The sequence below is a fragment of the Trematomus bernacchii genome, unplaced genomic scaffold, assembly GCF_902827165.1.
Source record: "Trematomus bernacchii unplaced genomic scaffold, fTreBer1.1, whole genome shotgun sequence".
Classification (NCBI taxonomy): domain Eukaryota; kingdom Metazoa; phylum Chordata; class Actinopteri; order Perciformes; family Nototheniidae; genus Trematomus; species Trematomus bernacchii.
Window position 1 is genome coordinate 8,095,203 of NW_022987739.1, and position 22,454 is coordinate 8,117,656.

At 40.5% G+C, this 22,454-nt stretch overlaps 2 protein-coding genes across 2 annotated transcripts; one reads left to right on the forward strand and one right to left on the reverse strand.

The window, feature by feature from the left end:
* Positions 1–3,467: 3,467 nt before the first annotated feature.
* Positions 3,468–8,219, reverse strand: spata18 (spermatogenesis associated 18). The gene is made up of 12 exons (XM_034146690.1): positions 8,109–8,219; positions 6,218–6,323; positions 5,993–6,108; positions 5,719–5,837; positions 5,480–5,575; positions 5,240–5,374; positions 4,924–5,155; positions 4,589–4,744; positions 4,308–4,483; positions 3,970–4,093; positions 3,790–3,852; positions 3,468–3,524 (listed from the first exon to the last, which is right to left on the reverse strand). The coding sequence occupies exons 1-12, from the start codon at positions 8,193–8,195 to the stop codon at positions 3,468–3,470; spliced, it is 1,467 nt and encodes a 488-aa protein (XP_034002581.1). The 5' UTR covers positions 8,196–8,219.
* Positions 8,220–9,294: 1,075 nt separating this feature from the next.
* On the forward strand, positions 9,295–12,818 carry sgcb (sarcoglycan, beta (dystrophin-associated glycoprotein)). The gene is made up of 6 exons (XM_034146691.1): positions 9,295–9,333; positions 10,376–10,585; positions 10,701–10,886; positions 11,004–11,195; positions 11,382–11,513; positions 11,637–12,818. Exons 1-6 carry the CDS (start codon positions 9,319–9,321, stop codon positions 11,835–11,837), a joined length of 936 nt encoding a protein of 311 aa, XP_034002582.1. The 5' UTR covers positions 9,295–9,318; the 3' UTR covers positions 11,838–12,818.
* The last annotated feature ends 9,636 nt before the right edge of the window (positions 12,819–22,454 follow it).

Sequence of the window (22,454 nt, forward strand, 5' to 3'; positions counted from 1 at the left end):
ATCTGCAGTGGCTCATTGACTCCTCTTTTGAATTGTGACCCTATTAGAGGAAAGTCAAAGTCAACAATCACAGGCTGGTGATTAGTAACAAGTATCCATGTTTGGACATTGTTTGGAAATAAAAATCTCTTTATTCAGAGAACACCTGCCACATATGAACTTTTGTTTGCTCTGACCTTGATTTTCTTCATTTCCTCTTCTCTCTTTTTTAATATATAGCATTTGATTTATGCGCTGCAGCCTGGTCACACATAACCATGTCATCATGTGCCGTGATATACAGCTCGATTAATATTTCCCTGGTCTAGCTGTGGGATCAGGGCGGGTACTCATCATGCTCAAGCTCCAGAGACACAACTCTTGCCAGCATTGAGCACATTAAGAACGTCCTGAGGAAATATCACACGGTCCAGCAGCACTGAGTCAGGCTTCTGACACCAAACTGGAAACGTATGGGTTTTTCAGCTCTTCAGTCTGTTTAGGGTGATCTCCAGCTACTACTGTCTCTGGTTTGGGCCATGAATTAAGATTTCACGTCTAGCACCTGCTGAAATGCAGTTTTGCTACCAGAATACAGCTTAATCTGGTTGTGGAAGCTAAATCCTTTCTCTTTCTGTCAAATGAAAATCCTTTGCCATTTTCGTCTTTCTCATCTCCATCAACCACTGTCTGCAGTCGCCCTGTCCATGACCACAGTTGACCACAACACACCTGAGTAAATACCCTCCCACTGAGTTCAGACAGAGTCTCCAGGCTCCATCACAGTTGTATCATGGCAGCAGGACCTGGCCTCTGTCCCAGGAGCCAGGACCCCTCTGAACCGCTGCACATCGGACAAGTAGCTCATTGTGTACGATGAGGAGGCATGGAGGAAGTTTCCATGACATGCGTTTCTGCATATACACTCTTCTTTTCCAAATATCTTCTCCAAGTGTCCCATCCTTGCTCATTTAAAGGTTAACAAAGGATTTTATTTTTACATTTTTGTGAGAATACACTTTAATTTTGGATTGCTGCAGCTTGAGAAACGGCATGGGGTTTGTATGTTTAAACTGCATTGGCACTGGAGTTTCAACACAGTTGTGCCCTCTGTGGGTAAAAGCATAATATGATATGCAATTATTTATGGTACTTTTTCTTTACACAAATCCCCACAATGTTAGCTTTTATCAGTATCAGGAAAGACATACTGTTGAGCTGAACATTATCTCAATTGGATCCGCATCATTTCTTAATAATCCTCTAAAGAAATCTTATTTTTTGCTAAATTATCCTAGGCAGCAATAAAAACACAACTATAACTCTTCTACTGACTACAGAATTGGTCAGTGTGAGAACCCGTCAAGACAGTTTTTTAATGACACAGAGGTCACAGAGGCCTTTCAGAGCTCAGTTTCTGCTCTGCGAAGCAAATTATTTTACATATAATGATCTGAAGAACTGGCAGCATCATTTGTTTGCCTGGTGGGGCATGTGGGTGCAGCACCGGGCAAGGCCTAGAGAGCTAATTAGGCGGCTAAAAATGCTAAAATAATTTTGAATGGCATCACTACGACGTTGCTGCTGGGATTCCTTTAAGAATTTCATTCAAATGTCAACATACTGGTGCACGGGCACACATGAATGAGGCCCAGTGCCTAAGATGGCTCAAAGCATATTATAAAAAGTCCTATCAGAATAAACTTTAAGGTTTATAACATTTCTTTTCACAACAGTCTATGTTTCACATATAGTGACGTCAAGTTATACCATTTGGGGTAGGCCACATATTTTTTTAATTAAGTTATTATTCAGAAAAGCTGCAGAGTCTCTGCTCTGTGACCATCGCAGTGCATTTAGCAAAGTGGGCTCACAGTCATGATGGAGCAGCAGCACCATCTAATGTTAAAACTGGGTAGTATTACTCTTTTTGTCAGAAAAATGTAAATTGGGGGAATTATTCTGCAAATTGGGGAAAAATAACTAAAGTTGAATCCTTTGAGAGCCAAAATACAAGAAACAGTGTAAGGCCGCAGAGAAACAAATAATTAATAGCAAAACAAAGACAGAATTAACAAAAAAACAAACAGCCTTTGCAGAAAAGCAAAGGTTTGTCATTTAAAGTGGGCCTATCATGCTATATTTTAATAATATAGTGTAGGACCATACCTATATAAGGCATATTTATACTTTTTTTTTTTCAAAATACCAAACAGATCATGCATTTTAGCCATGCCTCATTCTGCTCAATTTGCACTTTTTTAGCCCTGTTTTTGCAAGGGCTGATTCTGAGAGAACAGCTGCACCTACAGGCCTGGCATATGTACTACAGCATCTCCAGCGCTTTCGAACGGCAATGGCCGTGGCTGTCTCCTCCTGATTGGTGGAGTTGGCCCAATAGCCGTAGCGCCACCGTCCTGACGTCAGTAAAGTGTTCAAATCTGTATCAGTCTGTATCAGATCTGTTGCAGCCCCTTTTTTAGAGATTTGGGTATGGAGGAAAAGAGAGAGGGTTGTGTTTTCTGACTCTTGGTGAGTTCCCTGGAACACCGGGGACACATATTCATGTATAAAAGACGTACAAAGGTGCATTTTGCATGATAGGTCCCCTTTAATCTTGAAAAAAGCAATCAATCACAAAAGGCACGGTCTATACATATAGTCGTCAAACAACTCAAATCAAATCATAGTGAAATCAACATGTATGAATTCAACTGTATCAACTATATTTGTTAATCGATTAAAGAGATAAAAAGTTGTAAACGTTAAATAAGTGTCATATTGAATTCATACTGACTAGCTACCGGTCCTATTCTTGTTCACAATAAATAACGCTATTCCTGTCATAAACGTATGATTTTACTATTCATTTATCTCAAACAAAAGTCCAGAATACAAAACAGCACCAAAAGAGGAAAATAAGAAGTAAAAAAACACTGCAACAATTGACACAAAAAATCACAATAACCAATAATCTGTCACTCGAGTACTGGAGGAGTTAGCACCGGTCATAAGCACCATATATCCTGCAATACGCCTAAAGAATTTCGCTTAGACTTTTGGTCAAAAGCAAAGAGAGGAGTAAAGGCTGAATATGTCTTTCTCAATGCATCTGTAAGACTAAGAAAGTGCTGCAGGACTAGTTTCCCTCTGAAAAATGCACTTTAAGGTTTCTAACTATTACTAAAATACTGTTAGTATTATCTATCTTAGAGTTGATATAGTCAATTAAGACAAATGCTCAGTAATCTGCCACAGTGCTTTTGCTTTATCTATAATCTACAGGTACTGACCTCACCTGTCAAAGTCCCATCAAAATGCCCCAGATTTGTAAACTCTGGAAAGCCTTTGGGTGGTTGAGTCTCTAAGGAATTCATTGCTTTATTTGGTGTAAGCACAAGTGTGAATAAACAAATAATAATTCTTTAACGTTTATTTTAATGATATGATGTAAAGTTGTAAGTCACTGTTGATAGAGAGGCCGGAGATCACAGGTGACTCGCTCTGAGACGTCCAGGAGACAGGCTTCTTTTTTTAAGAAATGCCTAAAAAAAGATAGTATTGTTAATGAAGCGTACAACAATTTAGTTAAATTTAAAGAAAACAAATTCAAATGAAAAGGGGTTTGAAGTTCATACCCTTAAATCCATGGGTTTGCATGCATGTTTAATAGAAAGAATGATACATTTGAGATTTAAATCAAGCTGAATGTTAAACCAGACAAAAAATGCAATCTTCTTGAACAAAACCCCAAATGGTGCTTATGGCTCTGTGTGTTTGGTTGTACTGTCAAAGATTATAGAGACTTACAAGACTGCGAGTTGGGCTGAGTGAGCGAGAGCGCACGGGGCTGGTGCTCCTGCTTCTACTCCACTGCAAAAACAGATGTATCACAAGAAAACACAACATTATGTTGAGCTTTCAGGGAGGCCTTACTCTCCAGAGAACACTTCAATTAATTATATTTTTGAAGTTTTATACAGTCAGTACCACAGAACCCCTTCTTGTCACAGCCTCGCCCTTCACTACCACAGCATCTCCTTCCAACAGGGAAGGCCACACATGGTACATCACCAGAGGAGCAGTTAACTCAGAGTCATAGCTACGGCGATACCTGTCAGTCAGAGAAGAGGTGGAACAGAGAGGGAGAGCTGTGAGAATTGATGTGTGTGAGGGCGACATCTACTGGTAGAGACGGCAAATAACCTAAGGAATATACTGGCCATGTTTTACAGGTCATGTAGCATCACATGTTACTTGAACACTTGTACAGCATTCCGTTAAAAGACAGACTGTAATTTAGACACAGTAATGTACAAAGGACTGACTTGCGGTCGTTGTAAAGTTCTCCATCGCTGGCAAAGGAAAAGTCAAGCGGGGGGTCCAGTGTCTGCATGGCAAACGCCACCCTGCACATCTCCCTGATCAAGGTACTGATGAGGAAAAAGTCCACCTCTGGCGGAAAAGAGATCCGAGGGTTCACATTCATGGCATTGATCACATCCTGGGGAGAAATTAAACACAAAGGTCAGATGCCTCGTCCGTTTTAATAACATATTAGTTTGTCCATAAATGCTGCAGAGAGTAGACATAAAGGGTTTAGTCCTACATTGATGCTGGCCTGAATGTCGTAGAGGTCCAGGTTTCTGACGATGTAGTCCACTGCTGCATCCTCCAGGTTTTCTAACCCAAAGTGCGGGGACAACGTCTTTCTCACTCGCAGCTTGAACTGACGGTAAGCCAGTTTTGCTGTCTTAAAGGATTCCTGAGACACGGTGACAAAAAACAAGATATTTAAAAGTAAATTGCTCTAAATATAAATTAGTCATAATATGAACCCTGATGAAATCAAGCACATATGAAGTCAATTTAAACAGATAGGGCACTCTTTTCTCTCCATGCTCTTCTGATCTGCACATCTCTCTAAAACAATTTCAGTCATACCACGACGGCAATGAAGATGATTTTCTGGACCATCTCCACGTCATCAATGTGGCGTCGAAGAATGACCTGGGCCTCCAGCCGCTCCACCGCGTACAGGTCATTGAAGCGTGATATGAGGCGTGCGTAGCGGGAGGAGTTGGTGAGCTGTGCTCTGGTGGGCGACTCGCTCCTCATCGGGCTGGAAGAGCGACTGAGCCTCGGCAAGGGGCTCGGAGAACGACTCCTCACCAACCTGAAATACAGAAGAGAAACGTTATCATTCGAGTCAGTTCTGTGTAGTGGTGTCTGTGTGCACATACAGTGATGGCATGTTTACCTCTCCTGCAGCACGGTCTTGTCTGTGCTCAGGTAAGACACTTCATCTTTGAGCAGGCGAATCTGCCGCTCATAATCAATGAAGGCCGCCATCTTCCTTTGATAACTCTCCACTTGCTCATGTGCAGATCTCAAACTGAAAGACAGACATGCTTCACATCAAGAAAAGTAGCACGCCACATCATGTATATTTCACTTGAGAGCAAATAGATCATGGCACTATTTTTAGTGAATCACCCACTCTGCTTTCAGTTGCAATATTTCTTCTTCAGTTGCCAGCAGAGTAGTTGCTGACTCTCTCTTTGTGACATCCAGTTCCTGCTGAGTATCGACCAATCTGAAGAGATACAAAATGAGATGATATACATCCCAATTTTCCATGGACTTTTATCCAAATACATTTAAACCCGAGCCATGCTAGTTGAGGAAGGAAACGGAATGACTGCTCTGCTTCTGCTGTCTTATATCTGTTGGACTCACTCTGCTCTCATGGAGTCCAACTGCAGGCGAGTGGAGCACAGCTCGGTGTCCTTCCTCTGTATGTCACTGTCAAGGGAGGCAGAGAGCTCCCTGATCCTTCGGTCCTTTTCAACTGAATCCTGATCAAAACAAATTATATCCAGTTACCACAACTGGAGATGTACATATTGAAGAGAACTCATTGTAATTTGTTGGACACTGTGTGTTACACTGGATTATTTTTGATGGATTTCCTTATAGGATTGTTATAATAAGCAAAGTAAAAGCTTGTCACCTGGATGAGCTGCAGACTGGTGTCATCAGAGACCACGGGCCTGGCCATGGAGAAACAGGTTCCAAGCCACGGCAGCAGGCGAGTTTTGAGAGTGTCCACTCCAGCATAGTGTCCACCTGAGTCATCAGTGTAAAACCAGTGAGTGTGAAGAATAGCTTGCTTGTTATTATGAGAGGGATAATGCTATACTGCTGTGTTTTACTATACTGCCAATATAAAGCTTACCTTCAGCAGCTGTGTGGTTAAGGATGGCAAACAGTTGACCTTGGACCTTTGCGGTTAGTTCAATCAGTTCACAGCATCTATTTAGATTGTTGTCACAGGAAATAACCTGGGAGGACAAAAATTATAAACAATAGGCTAATGAACGACAACGTGAAGTTAGTAGAGTTCATTTCAGACATAAGATGACAAGGAGAATGACTATTCAGCTAGTTTTTTATTAATGTAATCAAATATTTAAAAGCATGAAGCATTTTAAATTGCAAAATGTAACAGGCTGCAGCTACTGTATATGGCTGTTTTGTTGTATATTTTATTTTGTAGCTTAATATACAGTATTATGTCCTTGTGGACAATTATTATAAATAACTGTTAAAATGTATAACGCCAGTGTTTGCTGTACAAGATTTTGTGTTGTAACCTTGTATAATTATTTCAATAAAAGTGCTTTAAAAACAACAGGAATGATGAATACCTTTTCCTAGAATGTTCTTTCATAGGTACAAATAAAAACTCCTTATATTACACATTCATATATTTAGCAAATATCATTTGTTTACAAATTGTTATTTTATTATTAATCTTTTCTTTTATTTAGTTTTTCTTTTGTTTATTTTCCATACCATTTTGTGCTTACCCCCTTGGATGTTTAATTGTATGGAATTTTCACATTATTTCCTGTAGTCAAATTGTGTCGCATTAGTTAAATAAAAAAAACCTAAATACAAATAATTAAAAGCCACTTCCGGTACCTCTGCCGCCTTAACCCTCCTGTTATCCTTTGGGTCAATTTGACCCCATTCAATGTTTAACGTATCTAAAAAAAATTGTTCACATTATTTGCTTAGTATTTCATGACTTTTCCTAATTTAGTGAGGACTAATGGGTAAACATAACATGTCCTGTACGCACTTTGTACGCATCGGTGTTCCTTGGGGTACATTTGACGCCAGGCTGTTTTAGTAATATAAAACATGTACAAATTTCAATATTTTACACATATTTGTATTGATTGTGTGGATGATATTGAGGTGACTATTACATGCAAATGTATCATTGTAAAAAAAAAACTACCCTCTACTTTAGTTATTGGTCCTTTAACAACATCAAAAAGATCTTACTTTAACATTTTATATCAGTCAGTGAGATTTTATGGTGATTTATATATTTGTCGATAGTCACATAATAGGAATTCTGGATGTATAAAGGGGTCTGTAGGGGGGAAAGTTGGGGTAATGTTTTATTTAAATGGTTATTTAGGTAGTCAACTAAGATAGCCTACCTAAAGCACCAGAGACATACATGTTGGTTAACATTTGGAATATGATCATTGTCTTGAGTTTTAAACTACTGGGATCAAATTGACCCCAGAGGATAAAGCGTGTAAAGTAAATCTGAGGATAACAGGAGGGTTAAGCCACCCAGCGGATTTCTACCGGAAGTAACAGGAAGTGAACCATCGTAGCAGAAAAACTTCTTCGGAAAAGTCCACCTGTAGCCAGGGCAACCGGCGTCCATAGCAACCAAACTCAACCGGGAAATTAATGTCATCTAAAACAAGCTTTGCATTCCTTTGTTGTGGTATTTTTAAATAAATGCATGCATCATCCAAACCACTGCATTCCATTGCATTGCCCGTAATAAAAATAGCCGAATAAAAAGTATAAACAAATCGAGATAGTGGACAAATCACCAGTTTATAGCAGTAAGCAAAGCAATTTATAATCATCTATACCAGGAAATAATGTTTTCTGCAACGCTTTGACTAACCCATACATTATAAATGTGCACAAATGTGACTTATAGCCTCTAATGCATTACATAAACATGGTGCAACAGATGAACTGCTTTGGTCAGATTTAGGTCGGTGGTCTTTAATTATTGATAAACTTACATGGTAGTCTCTGTGCCAGCTCTCAAGTTTGTCCTGCAGGACGCTGAAAGGGGATGTGTGGGTCAGTCTCCTCAAAGTATCGGCCATGTCCGTCCTAATGAGCCTACTGGGAGCTTTAAAATGCTCCTGCAGTAGGACACGATGCAGTTAAAATTCCTGTCCTGGCAGCTTTTCTCCACCTACGACTGTGATGCCAAGCACCGCCTCAGTTGTGGCAACCAGGAGACGAGACTGTAGGCGACAACCTGAAAACAAACCACTTTAAATACAAATAATTCCAGACGGATAAACTAGGAGCACTGCTGTCTCTGTCTCTCCTCTGTAGGCTCTGTTCTGCCGGGGTGTAAATACGATTGTAATGTCATACTGTCAAACGACACCAAAGGCCTGCAGAGTGAACTGAAGTGTGTGTGTGTGTGTTGAAGTTAATCCGATTATAATACTGTAGTGTAGGACATACATGAGAGTAATACATGAATTACAAGTGCAGTGAGTGTTGGGCTGTCATGATAATGAATGGAGTACAAATGTAAAAGAGATGTAAAAAATATTTAAGCATAACTTATCCAAGTCATTTGAACACTTTCTTTTAAAACAATGTATTTATTTTACATTTCAAAAAATCTAATAAGAAAATAATTTTGCTCAAAACAAAGAAATGTTATCAAAAAAATTATGATGAGAACGTAAAACCGATGTATTAATTGAATTTATTAACTTAAATAAAATTATTAATTAGATTATACCCATTCCCTAAATAAATCTGTTTCTATTTAAATATAGGCAGGATTCAATAACAAATAATAGCCTAAGCTGAAATATAACTGTTTGATACATTTACTACTTTGTACCAAATGCTGCTTAGAATGTATTGTTGGAGCTTGGATGAAACAGTGTTATGGTTATGGTCCGCTTGGCATTTTACCTATGGAAAATATGAATGAACATGTTTTTCTATTTTGGGACCCTTCTCTCATTGGATGGTTGAACTTGGAATGCACCATATTTTACTTGTATATAAACGTCCCTTTTTAGCTCGCTTAATGCAAATACAAATTGCACAGGGTTGTTTACGTTCGTTTTATCAAAACCTTTTTATTCCTAACTTATTTCGACCTGTTATAATATCACAACATACCCGTTCTTTATTTTCGACCGTGAAAAGTGGTACGGTCCCATTCACTCTGCAAGCAGGAGAGGGAGGGTCAACATGGCGTCTGAACAGGTCCGTTTTCTTCAATATTTGTTGTTTTTCTTGCATTTTAGTACGTGTATTGCTTGTTGTTTGCCAATAGGGCAATGATATGTTCCCGATTGACCCGGAGTAATACATATAAATGTATTCCGCTTTGTTGTCGGTGTTATAAATACTCGCCACCGTGTCGTTATTATAGCTAGCGTTACATGGGAATAACAATGCCGTTATTGTAACCGATGTGCTGGTAAACAGCATCGATGTTATGCTAAAATAAAGGCCATAGAAGCTGCTTAATAAGGACACACGGGCTTGCCTCTATTTATTGCTGCTAAAATGAGTGCAGTTTATTTTTAGTTCTGGCCACAGACAGGCAGTCGTGGGGTATTTAACTGAGAGGCATTCCAGCACTGAGTCTAGAAACAGGAGATAAATAGGAAGGAAACAGGGATCACAATTAATTCATTTTGTCCACCTGCAAAATAGCTAGATAGATTTTCATTGGTATTTTGTATCTACCAGCCAATATTTTACCATAATTTGCCTGGTAAATCGTACTAATTGATAGAGATAACATCTCAAACCTAAAGATTGTAGAGGTAGGTAGAAGCAATGTAGAGTAAACTGTTCCAATCAGGAAGAAACGCATGGAAACAATATAAAATGCTACGTGTGAAATGTAATTATCTTGCCTTGGAGGGTATTTAGATTTGAAAGGGTCAATTCCAGTATATCTATGTGGAGGGTGTTATAAGTTAGATAATATAATGTTTTATTAGCCCTACAGTGTGGGCATTTGCCATGGGACAGCAGTAAAGTGCAATAACAAGGACCATCAAAAAATAGCTTGATATGATAACTATATAAACTTTAAAAAGCTAAATAAAATCAGTAGACAGACCTGTTGAGTCTGCAGCAGCAGGAAGAACCTGCAGTTGTCTTGTTCACAGCGTAGGTGAACCTGCAGTTGTCTTGTTCACAGCGTAGGTGAAGCAGCCTGTCCTTGTTACACATTTGAGTGTTGTTTTGTTAACAAGTAACATGTAATTTGTTTATTGTTTTGCCTTTCCAGGAGAGTTCAAATGGGCCTGTGAAGAAGTCAATGCGGGAGAAGGCTATAGAAAGACGGAATATCAACAAGGAACACAACAGTAACTTCAAAGCAGGATATGTACCCATAGAAGAGGAACGTCTTCATAAAACTGGACTGAGAGGACGAAAGGGAAACATGGCTGTTTGCATCGTTATCCTCCTCTTCATCCTCGCCTTAATTAACCTTATTGTAAGCTATACAAATGTCAATCTAATGCATTGTCTTGAATACACTACTGAAAAATATGATAAAAAGTTGGCAGAGCTTCATATATCATTATGTGTTGTTGCATTATTTCCCTCAGATCACTCTGGTAATATGGACAGTGATCCGTATTGGTCCGAATGGTTGTGACAGTATGGAGTTCCATGAGAGTGGACTGCTGCGCTTCAAACAGAAGGCGGACATGGGCATCGTTCACCCACTGCACAAGAGCACAGTAGGGGGCCGCAAGGACCAGGACCTCGTCCTCGTTGGAAACAACAATCCGGTAAGAAACACAGAGGAGACTCACAGTAAACACTGAGCAATTTGAAAAGATAGAAGCTTAAATATTGTGTGCATATTTTTATAACGCTTCTCGTTAATTTGATGCATGTCGTTTCAGGTTGTGTTCCAGCAAGGCACCACTAAGCTGAGTGTGGAGAAAGAAAAGACCTCAATCGTTAGTGACGTTGGCATAACCTTCACAGACCCTCGGACACAGAACACGTACTTCAGCACAGACTTTGAAAACCATGAGTTCCACTTGCCCAAAGGAGTCAAAATTCTCAGTGTTAAAAAGGCTTCCACCGAAAGGGTGTGTATAATGCTTATAATAACTATAACAGAAAAGTAATATTAGCCTAACAATAGTTTTTATTTGTATTGGTTTGTGCACAGGTTGTGAAATACTATCAGTAAACAACAACCAATAATAGTTCAATTAAACTTTAGTTACTGCCTTTGTTTTTGACTGTTGTGTTCAATTTGTCTCTTATTTTAGATCACCAGTAGTGCATCTTCTGACCTGAACATTAAAGGGGACGGCAAGGCCATCATTCGTGGAAACGAGGGCGTCAACATCATGGGCCGGACTGTAGAGTTCAAAGTGGGCGGAGGCATCGAGCTCAGGGCTGTAAGTATGGAGTGTTGTAACATGGGTTACGGAGGGCAGGTTTTATAATAAAGGTTTTTGCAAACTCTTGCATGTATATGGTTTAAAGATGGTTTATATACATGTGTTATTTTCTCTTTGCAGGAGAACAGCATCATTCTGAATGGATCAGTCATGTTCAATGCTTCACGCATCCCTAACTCTGCAGGAGATGTGTATTTTGATGAAGGCATGGAACGGTATAAGCTCTGCATGTGTGCAGATGGGACTCTGTTCCGTGTGCAGGTGAAATATCCCAACATGGGCTGCCAGACTTCAGATAACCCGTGTGGAAAAACTCAGTAGGAGAGTTGGCTAAAGTCTACTTTCAAGTGTCTACATTTTGTCACCACTGAAGTCAAGTTACACATTTGTGTGTATAGAACATTCTATAGGACATTTATCATGACTTAGTAATACCTCTGCAGTGTACCCGTCAAATTCTGTATTCCTTATTTTAGTTGCCAAACAGGAATTGTGTTACAGATCATTGCCACTTGGCCAAAGATATGAACATATGTGTTTTGATGGTTTTCAGATGTGCCAACTGTATACTAATTTATGCCATATCAGTATAACTCATTGTGGTTTGCAATGGCCATTGATAGAAATGAGAAACAGCAGTATTTTCTTTTTGCCTTACCGTCCAGTATTACCAATTTACAAACCTTGTAGAGGTATTGTATTTGCTCATTTGTTCATTGTTTCTGGCAGCTTTGTTTGAGATTTTGTTAAATTATATTTACTGAGAAGCGTGAGACACTACATGATGTATAATTTCATTTGGCATAAACTCTAAAACATGAGAAACATTTTTTTAAGCCATCCAGTAATAAAGCAGCAGAGAAGGTCTCTTTCTGGGACTGTCGATAATGCACGTGCCAATGGATTTAAAAGGGATGATATATAATATAATATGTATCTAATATTCTATTTTTTTTAAAGCAAAATAACACAATATTAAAAAAAAAGGAGATTGTGTGACAAAAATATATTGAAATATTGAATGACAGGAAAGTCTAAATCATTTTTGCTTTAACGCCTTTATTGAGTGGTTTGAATTTTATGTAATATAGTATAAAATATTTGACTTTTGCTTTGGATTGTCTTGTCTTTTAAAAAAAAAAGTGCTGATGTTGAGAAATGTTCTAAGAGCCTGTTGTGAGAAAACATGTTTTTGATCAACTAATGAAAATAACAACAAAAAACAATCAGCCTTATTTTTGAAAGAAAATGTTGAACATTTCATTGCTATGTTTGTTTCAATAAAGAAACGTGTTGCTATGTGAAACTTCTTATCATTGGCTTCCGGAAATTCCTCAAGTGTTTATATGGTCATTTAAAGCCACAAAAGAATACTGTGCCTCATTATGCTGTTTTATTATGTAATAAATGTACAGGGGCAGGGTTCTACTCGCCATAAAGCCCTCAGGATCCGAGTTATCTACTATTCAGGAGGAGGAAAACAATCATAGTAAGATATTAACTAGACATGTGAATGATTGCATGAATCACAGAATGGCATCTCGAGGGTGGGTCCATGTTAAGCTCGACGCAGCAAAATATTCTTCAGACTTTGATCAGAACTGCCAGAGACGGTCAAAGTTAAACACCTGAAGCTCTGGGTGTGAAAACACAGTCACAAGTTTTCCTGCCAGCCTGACAAAGAGTAAATACACAGGTGAGTTAGATGTTTTAAGACTACTTACTATTTATGTTACTGTACTTCATCTCTATATTATTGTATATCATGAACTTCTTCTAAATCAAGTTAATGTGTTCCATTGATGACAGTTAGTTTTAATGTGTTGGTCTTATAAGCAATGGTCTTTAGTTAATGATAATTCAAAGAGAGTCTGTTTTTCATATTCTTATGGTTAAATGTGTGTTGTTTTTTCTTTTTGATTGCATATATTTTCTGTCACTCATGATCTTTGTATCTTCTCGGGTCAGGTTTTGATGGCAGTGGCACAGGGGCCCTCCCTGGCCCTCCTGCTGCTCCTCGTCTCCTCGCTGCTCCTCGTCTCCTCTCACCTCCCTGCCTGTCCTGAGTCCTGCACCTGTCAGAGAGCTCCCCTGCTGAACTGCTCCTCCGCTGGCCTTTCCTTGATGCCACAACATATCCAAAACTCTGTCACTGAGCTCGACTTATCTCATAACCTCCTCGGCTCTGTCACACTCGACCGACCACATTATAACCTCAGGAATGTATGGCTGGGAAACAACAGTATCGCACACTTGTCTCTGTGCGTAGAGAGTGGAAGCCGTTATGCCAGAGGAAGACATCTTCAACGCTTGAGACCTTGGAGAGGACGGGGATGTGTGTCCTGGGCCCCCACCCTGCAGCTGCTATCTGTTGAGAGGAATCAGCTCGAGCAACTCCCACAGGGTGAGTCAGTTATATGGTCATACACCCTTACATAAAACCATGTCACAGCTGCATAGACAGTACATTTTATAAAGGGAAGAAATATTGGCAAAAGTATAAGCCGTTATTTTTTCTATAATTATTTAATGGCTATGATTATTTGTATTTTTATTTTGTGTGCACACTTTAATGGTGAAGTGTAGTGGGTCATGTAAATTATTTAATTTATTTCCATATATCTTGGTAGTTTAATCTATAACAATAATTGTTTTATCATATACATTCATATGTTTTGCATGTTGATCTTAATTCAAAAATCACTGTTCATCAGGTGTAGTGGAATACAAGGTACAATACTGCCCTCTGTACATCAGTAAGAGAATAAATGTACTTAGTTACTTTCAAACACTTTCAAACACATGTACTCTGTACTATTCAAAGCTGTAAGATGAAATACTGCTACATATCATAACACACGAATACTTAAAAATCCATAGATTTGCCCACAGATATGAATAATAACTAATATTTCCAACTACTCAAATGTACAGTGTAGTGTCCATAATATTGCCTCGTCTCTTTAAATGACTATTAGACCACAACTGATATGCTCTAAGGCTGAATAACTGTATGAAATGTGTATTGTCTGGATGTAATGTGAACCAACCATAAAATATACTAAGTTTCTCTATGGTGTGAAAACTGGAGATACAAAAAAGATTTTCACTGAATGAATTTCAACCTTGATGGAGCTAAACCATCACTACCATATTGTCAGAACATGTGTGTGTTCGAGTAATAAAGGTTACATGAAGCGCAATGTAAGTGGTTCTTCTGAGCATGCAGTATAACAGTAGTGTGCTGCTTGTTTTTTTCATTGACTCCCAGCCTGTATGGCTTGTGACCCTTGTGAGTTAAGAGTTTTTTGCCTCTAAACTTTTCATTGCGATGGCGTCACTTAAATAATGAAAACTATCCAATATTTCATTAACAGATCTGATGACTTTACCTTAGTTTTTTACTTTTTGTAATAGCTTATGGGTTATTTCCTGTACCTTCACCATTTGATCAAATACATTACACTTGAATGTCCCTTCCTAAATAAATACATTCTTCATCCGAGTAGCCAATTAATAAATATGCATCTGATAGTGAACTTGCACAATCTAACACTATGCACACCTGTAATTGCCCTATGGAACGTGGTTGAGAAATGTCAATGAGTCAGAGCTGAAAGGCAGGGCCCCCTTGCAGGCATGTTGTTTACCGAATTCTGTAAAGACTATAAGGTGGTCTGCAATCTTTGTCCAAATCGTAGATAAAACTATAACTTGTGTGTGTTGCTGTTACTGTCCTTTTAATTTGATTTTCAGTTATAAACAAGCCCCCTCTTTGATATCCTTTATCTTGAGTACTTTGCTCCACTCATAACTGAGTGGCTAAGATAATGACACTGTACACCTCTCAGCCTGTCACTTTTATTGACATTCCAGCAGCTAAAGAAAGGTGTAAACATGCAGTACATCTTATAAGTTCCCCCCTCTATCATGCTATCATAGAATTCCTGCAGCGTTGCTCAACATACTGTATGTGTGACTCAAGGAATTGCATTCACTATGGGTGCTTTACAGGCATATGTGGACAGCCCATTCACTTAGCAAGAGCTGTGTTGACAGTCATAGACTTCTCTCCTGTTTGGTATTCAGCTCACAGCAGTGCCTCTCGAATGAAGCACAGACCCACAGTGCTTTACTTCAGCCAGCATTCTCAGGGAGATTGTCTCAGTCTAGCGAGAAGGAGGAGACAGAAAGAGAAGAGCCCGTAAAAATAATAATCGTATAGCCAATAATATGTCATGCTGTAAGAGTGTAAACGTGAAATTAAGCCAGAAGAATGTCAATTCATATTTCAAAACCTATAACATACAGCACATTCCTTGCTGTCTTCAGTAGCCACTACATCATGGTTATTGCCACGTTCTTATTACAGCTCTTGTTTCTGTGATTCAGGGTTGGGAGGTTGCGGGTCCTTACAGGTTCTGCAGCTCTCCTTCAACAGGATCTCAACTCTACGACCAGCAGACCTTAACCACCTTCAACAGTTAAAAGAGCTACACCTTCGACATAACCTCATCAGCAGTCTCCATCCACAGATGTTCCAGGATTTAGCCCAGCTCCGGGTAACACTGATTCTTTTTAATCAAACGTATATAAAATATATACCGAATTTGGTATTCAAACAATAATCTCAATGATGACTCATAGTCTTTTTATCTGTATTCTCAGAAGAAAATAGAAAATGTTGCTTTTAATTAGAGCACTTTTAATTAGATTATTTGAATAATCAACTTTATGTCTAAATTGTGTCCCTTTTAAAGGTCCTGGATCTGAGCTTCAACATGTTGACCAGCCTCCATCCTTTGATTCACCTTTCTCTGCATAGCATTGGGGCGGATGTTAGGCTGGATGGGAACAGGTGGCATTGTGATTGCAGTATGCGCAGTCTGAGAAGGCGGATGGCCTATGACAGCAGCATAGGCCTGCAGAACTGGAGCATGATGTGTGCCTCTCCCCCCATCCTCTCAGGAAAAAACCTGCTACAGTTGGAGGAAGATGACCTTAACTGTGTTGGTACTGAAAACAGGCCAGAGCTCCACCAAGATGTGACAGTCTATAGTGGCTCAGAGATACTGCTGTCTTGCGCTACACAAGGTAACAAAGTCAAAAAAGTGTAAATCACATACATTTAAAGAAAATGTAGGTCAGTCTGGTAACTGTTAATATTGTCTTTGTTGTAGATTCAATATGGTTGACGCCCAGTGGTCAGGCGTCTGTGAGCCAACCTCATCATCTTGTCATCAATGACATCACAGAGAAAAACACAGGACTATATGTGTGTGTGTCTGAAGAACATGATGTTGTGTCTGTTTTTAACCTTCAAATTAGTAAAATGGGAGGTGCAAGAAGAAAAACTAGAAGTTTATCCGGAACCAGCCGACAAATAATCGAACAAGGCACCGAAAATAGGATAAGCCAGGAAAGGAATCTGACAGCCACGCAGTCTAACTTGGCTTTAGCTGTGTGTTTATCTGTTTTCATCACATTTCTGATAGCCTTTATCCTAGGAGTCTTATCAAGACCTTGTATTGATATGCTTTGGAGTAGGGTCACCAAGAAGAAAACATCCTCAGCAACCAACTCTGTCTCATCTGTAGAACAAAGGCAATATGATAATGAGGCCTACTCCAATGGTGAGGAACAAGAACAAATGCAAACTCACAGGGAAAGGAGAGTCACATTTAGCACTTTAGACGTAAGAGAAGAAGTCAATGTAAAATATTATGACACCGTCGCCGGTGGAAATCAGGAAAGGATCAATGATGAGGCAGTGATTGAATGTGAGGCAGCTGTGGCTGAGAAGGATGCAGCTGAAGATTCAGGAAGTGAAAACAGTTTACAACGGAGGAGTTCAGAGGATAACCAGAGAGATGACAGAGACCTCGATGTTGAAGGCCACCTGCAGAACATGGAGTCTGAACCCATCCCAGACCCTGTTGAGCTGGAGAAAAGAAAAAGCTTGTCATCTTGCTCAGATTCTTCACTATCTGACAAAGAATTTAATGAGCGTAAAAGGATCCAGGAAAACCACTCAACACCAAAGGCTTCTCAGCTGTCAGAGGACTCTGTTCAGCAAAGAGGTGATTTCTCGACAGCTAAAAACGAAGAAGGGCCACATATTTCAACAGAGAGCACAAGTGAAATTCCTGGATTTTCTTCAGAGCCATTTGCAGATTGGTCACCACATACACATTACACCAACCCCTCTGAACTATGGCAGGAGAATGAAGAGCAATTTGAATTCAGTGATTCTGTTCGAAGCACATCTGCAAGGTCCAGCTGTGTGTCTGGTTCTTTTAATGATTCAAAACGCATTGTTGTACCCACTTCTAATGAACAAAAGAGGGATGATATGTCCAGCTCCAGCTCAAATGTCAGTGAAGATGAGCCTACACATTACACTGTAAACTCAGACAAGGAGGAGAAGAAAATTGAAAGGATCCATAATAAACCGGAGGTCAATAATGCTCGCCTTAAACCAGATGCTAGTTTTGACGTAGCAGACCCTAACAGGCCTTCACTCAACTTGAATCAGGGTGACAATAGATTTGACAAACAATGGCCTACATTGAAACCTCAGGGCTCCTTTTCCTCTCATTCCAGTGACAGTGATGGGGAGGATTACACAGTCAAAAAAGGGCGTGTACCTAGTTTGTCTGTTACCAGTCACGGCAAGAGTCTAGATACTGGTGCACCTTTACCACCTGAAGCTTATTCATCTTCTTCAAGCAGTGAGAGTGAAGCAGGAACCACAAACCAGCAGAAGCAAAGAGTGACGCATGTGACAAGGCCTCAAATAAAAGAATCTCAAACAGAAAGTCATGATTCAGACACACAACAACAGTGGCCAGTCCTCGATCTCAAGCATGCTACAACCATCAAGAGCCGTCTAGATATCAAAGCCCCTTCCCCTGCTTCTGATTCATCTTGCAGTAGTGACAGTGAGGATGAAACAACACATCACACAGAGAGGCCAGGGAAGGTGGACATTACAGGATCTACATTTCAAGAATCTCAAACTGTAAGTCATGATCCAGAAAAAAGGTTGGCTGCCCTTGACCTTCAGCATAAAACACGTATTGAGAAGCGTCTTGATATCAAAGCACCATCACCACTCACTTATTCATCTTCAAGTAGTGACAGTGAGGATGAAACAACACACCACACAGAGAGGCCAAAGAAGATCGAAACTGCAGGAACTCCATTTCAAGAGTTACAAACACAAAGTCCTAATGCAGACAAAAGTTGGCCTGCAATTGATCTCAAACATACTATGCGCATCAAAAGACGTTTAGATATCAAAGCACCGTCACCAACATCTTCCAGGAGTGACAGTGAGGATGAAACCCCAATCCATATAAAGAAACAGGAGCAAGTGTATATAAACGTGGCAAGGCATCCAAGTGAAGTGTATCAAGCTGTAGGTCATGACCCACAAACACAGTGGCCTGCCCTTGATCTCAAGCAAACTACAAGCATCAAGAGGCGTCTGGATATCAAAGCACCCTCCCCAGCTTCTGAATCATCAACTAGTAGTGACAGTGAGGATGAAAAAGCAGGGCACACAGAGAAGCAGATGCCACAGAAGATGGGCATAGCAGGACCGCTGTATCAAGAATCTCAAACAGGAAGAAATCTTGAAGACACAAGATGGCCTGTCCTTAATCTTGAGCATGTTCCATGCATCAAGAGGCGTCTAGATATCAAAGCACCATCACCCCCTCAAGGTTCGTCTTCCAGTAGTGACAGCGAGGAGGATACAACAATCCACCGAAAGAACCAAGAGAAAGAGCATATAATCATGGCAAGGCCTCCAAGTAAAGTGTCTCAAACTGCAAGCCATGACCCACAACCACTATGGCCTACCCTCGATCTCAAGCAAACTACTCGCATCAAGAGGCGTCTAGATATCAAAGCCCCCTCCCTGGCTTCTGATTTATCTTCAAGTAGTGATGGTGAAGATCAAACAACAATCAATATCAAGAAACAGGGGCAAGAGCATATTAACATGGCAAAACCTGAGAGTAAAGTGTCTGAACCTGTAAGTCATGACCCACAACCACAGTGGCCTGCCCTTGATCTCAAGCAAACTACAAGCATCAAGAGACGTTTGGATATCAAAGCACTCTACCCAGCTTCTGATTCATCTTCTAGTAGTGACAGTGAGAATGAAACAACAGTCCACACAGAGAGGCTAGAGAAGGTGGATATTACAGGAACCAAATTCCAAGGTTCTCAAACACAAAGTCATGATCCAGACACAAAATGGCCTGTTGTTGATCTTAAACCGACTATGCGCATCAAGAGGCGTCTAGATATCAAAGCACCATCACCACCTGAAAGTTCGTCTTCCAGTAGTGACAGTGAGGATGAACCATCAATCCCTATAAAGAAACAGGGGCAAGAGCATACACAGATGGCAAGGCCTCCAAGTGAAGAGTCTCAATCTGTAAGCCATGACCCACAACCACAGTGGCCTGCCCTTGATCTCAAGCAAACTACAAGCATCAAGAGGCGTCTAGATATCAAAGCGCCATCACCACCTGAAAGTTCATCTTCCAGTAGTGACAGTGAGGATGAAACAACAATCCACCCAAATAAACAAGATAAAAAGCATATAAGCATGGCAAGGCTTCCAAGCAAAGTGTCTCAAACTGCAAACCATGACCCACAACCACTATGGCCTGCCCTCGATCTCAAGCAAACTATGCGCATCAAGAGGCGTCTAGATATCAAAGCACCAGCGCCAACTCAAGGTTTGTCTTCCAATGGTGACAGTGAGAATGAAACAACAATCCACTTAGAGAAACAAGCGCAAGGACATATAAACCTGGCAACCCCTCCAAGTAAAGTGTCTCAGACTGTAAGTCGTGTCCCACAACCACTATGGCCTACCCTCGATCTCAAGCAAACTACACGCATCAAGAGGCGTCTAGATATCAAAGCCCCCTCCCTGGCTTCTGATTCATCTTCAAGTAGTGATGGTGAAGATCAAACAACAATCAATATCAAGAAACAGGGGCAAGAGCATATTAACATGGCAAGACCTGAGAGTAAAGTGTCTGAACCTGTAAGTCATGACCCACAACCACAGTGGCCTGCCCTTGATCTCACGCAAACTACAAGCATTAAGAGGCGTTTGGATATCAAAGCACTCTACCCAGCTTCTGATTCATCTTCTAGTAGTGACAGTGAGAATGAAACAACAGTCCACACAGAGAGGCTAGAGAAGGTGGATATTACGGGAACCAAATTCCAAGGTTCTCAAACACAAAGTCATGATCCAGACACAAAATGGCCTGTTGTTGATCTTAAACCGACTATGCGCATCAAGAGGCGTCTAGATATCAAAGCACCATCACCACCTGAAAGTTCGTCTTCCAGTAGTGACTGTGAGGATGAACCATCAATCCCTATAAAGAAACAGGGACAAGAGCATATACAGATGGCAAGGCCTCCAAGTGAAGAGTCTCAATCTGTAAGCCATGACCCACAACTACAGTGGCCTGCCCTTGATCTCAAGCAAACTACAAGCATCAAGAGGCGTCTAGATATCAAAGCGCCATCACCACCTGAAAGTTCGTCTTCCAGCAGTGACAGTGAGGATGAAACAACAATCCACCCAAATAAACAAGATAAAAAGCATATAATTATGGCAAGGCTTCCAAGCAAAGTGTCTCAAACTGCAAACCATGACCCACAACCACTATGGCCTGCCCTCGATCTCAAGCAAACTATGCGCATCAAGAGGCGTCTAGATATCAAAGCACCAGCGCCAACTCAAGGTTTGTCTTCCAATGGTGACGGTGAGAATGAAACAACAATCCACTTAGAGAAACAAGCGCAAGGACATATAAACCTGGCAACCCCTCCAAGTAAAGTGTCTCAGACTGTAAGTCGTGTCCCACAACCACTATGGCCTACCCTCGATCTCAAGCAAACTACACGCATCAAGAGGCGTCTAGATATCAAAGCCCCCTCCCTGGCTTCTGATTCATCTTCAAGTAGTGATGGTGAAGATCAAACAACAATCAATATCAAGAAACAGGGGCAAGAGCATATTAACATGGCAAGACCTGAGAGTAAAGTGTCTGAACCTGTAAGTCATGACCCACAACCACAGTGGCCTGCCCTTGATCTCACGCAAACTACAAGCATTAAGAGGCGTTTGGATATCAAAGCACTCTACCCAGCTTCTGATTCATCTTCTAGTAGTGACAGTGAGAATGAAACAACAGTCCACACAGAGAGGCTAGAGAAGGTGGATATTACAGGAACCAAATTCCAAGGTTCTCAAACACAAAGTCATGATCCAGACACAAAATGGCCTGTTGTTGATCTTAAACCGACTATGCGCATCAAGAGGCGTCTAGATATCAAAGCACCATCACCACCTGAAAGTTCGTCTTCCAGTAGTGACAGTGAGGATGAACCATCAATCCCTATAAAGAAACAGGGGCAAGAGCATATACAGATGGCAAGGCCTCCAAGTGAAGAGTCTCAATCTGTAAGCCATGACCCACAACCACAGTGGCCTGCCCTTGATCTCAAGCAAACTACAAGCATCAAGAGGCGTCTAGATATCAAAGCACCATCACCACCTGAAAGTTCATCTTCCAGTAGTGACAGTGAGGATGAAACAACAATCCACCCAAATAAACAAGATAAAAAGCATATAATCATGGCAAGGCTTCCTAGCAAAGTGTCTCAAACTGCAAACCATGACCCACAACCACTATGGCCTGCCCTCGATCTCAAGCAAACTATGCGCATCAAGAGGCGTCTAGATATCAAAGCACCAGCGCCAACTCAAGGTTTGTCTTCCAATGGTGACAGTGAGAATGAAACAACAATCCACTTAGAGAAACAAGCGCAAGGACATATAAACCTGGCAACCCCTCCAAGTAAAGTGTCACAGACTGTAAGTCGTGTCCCACA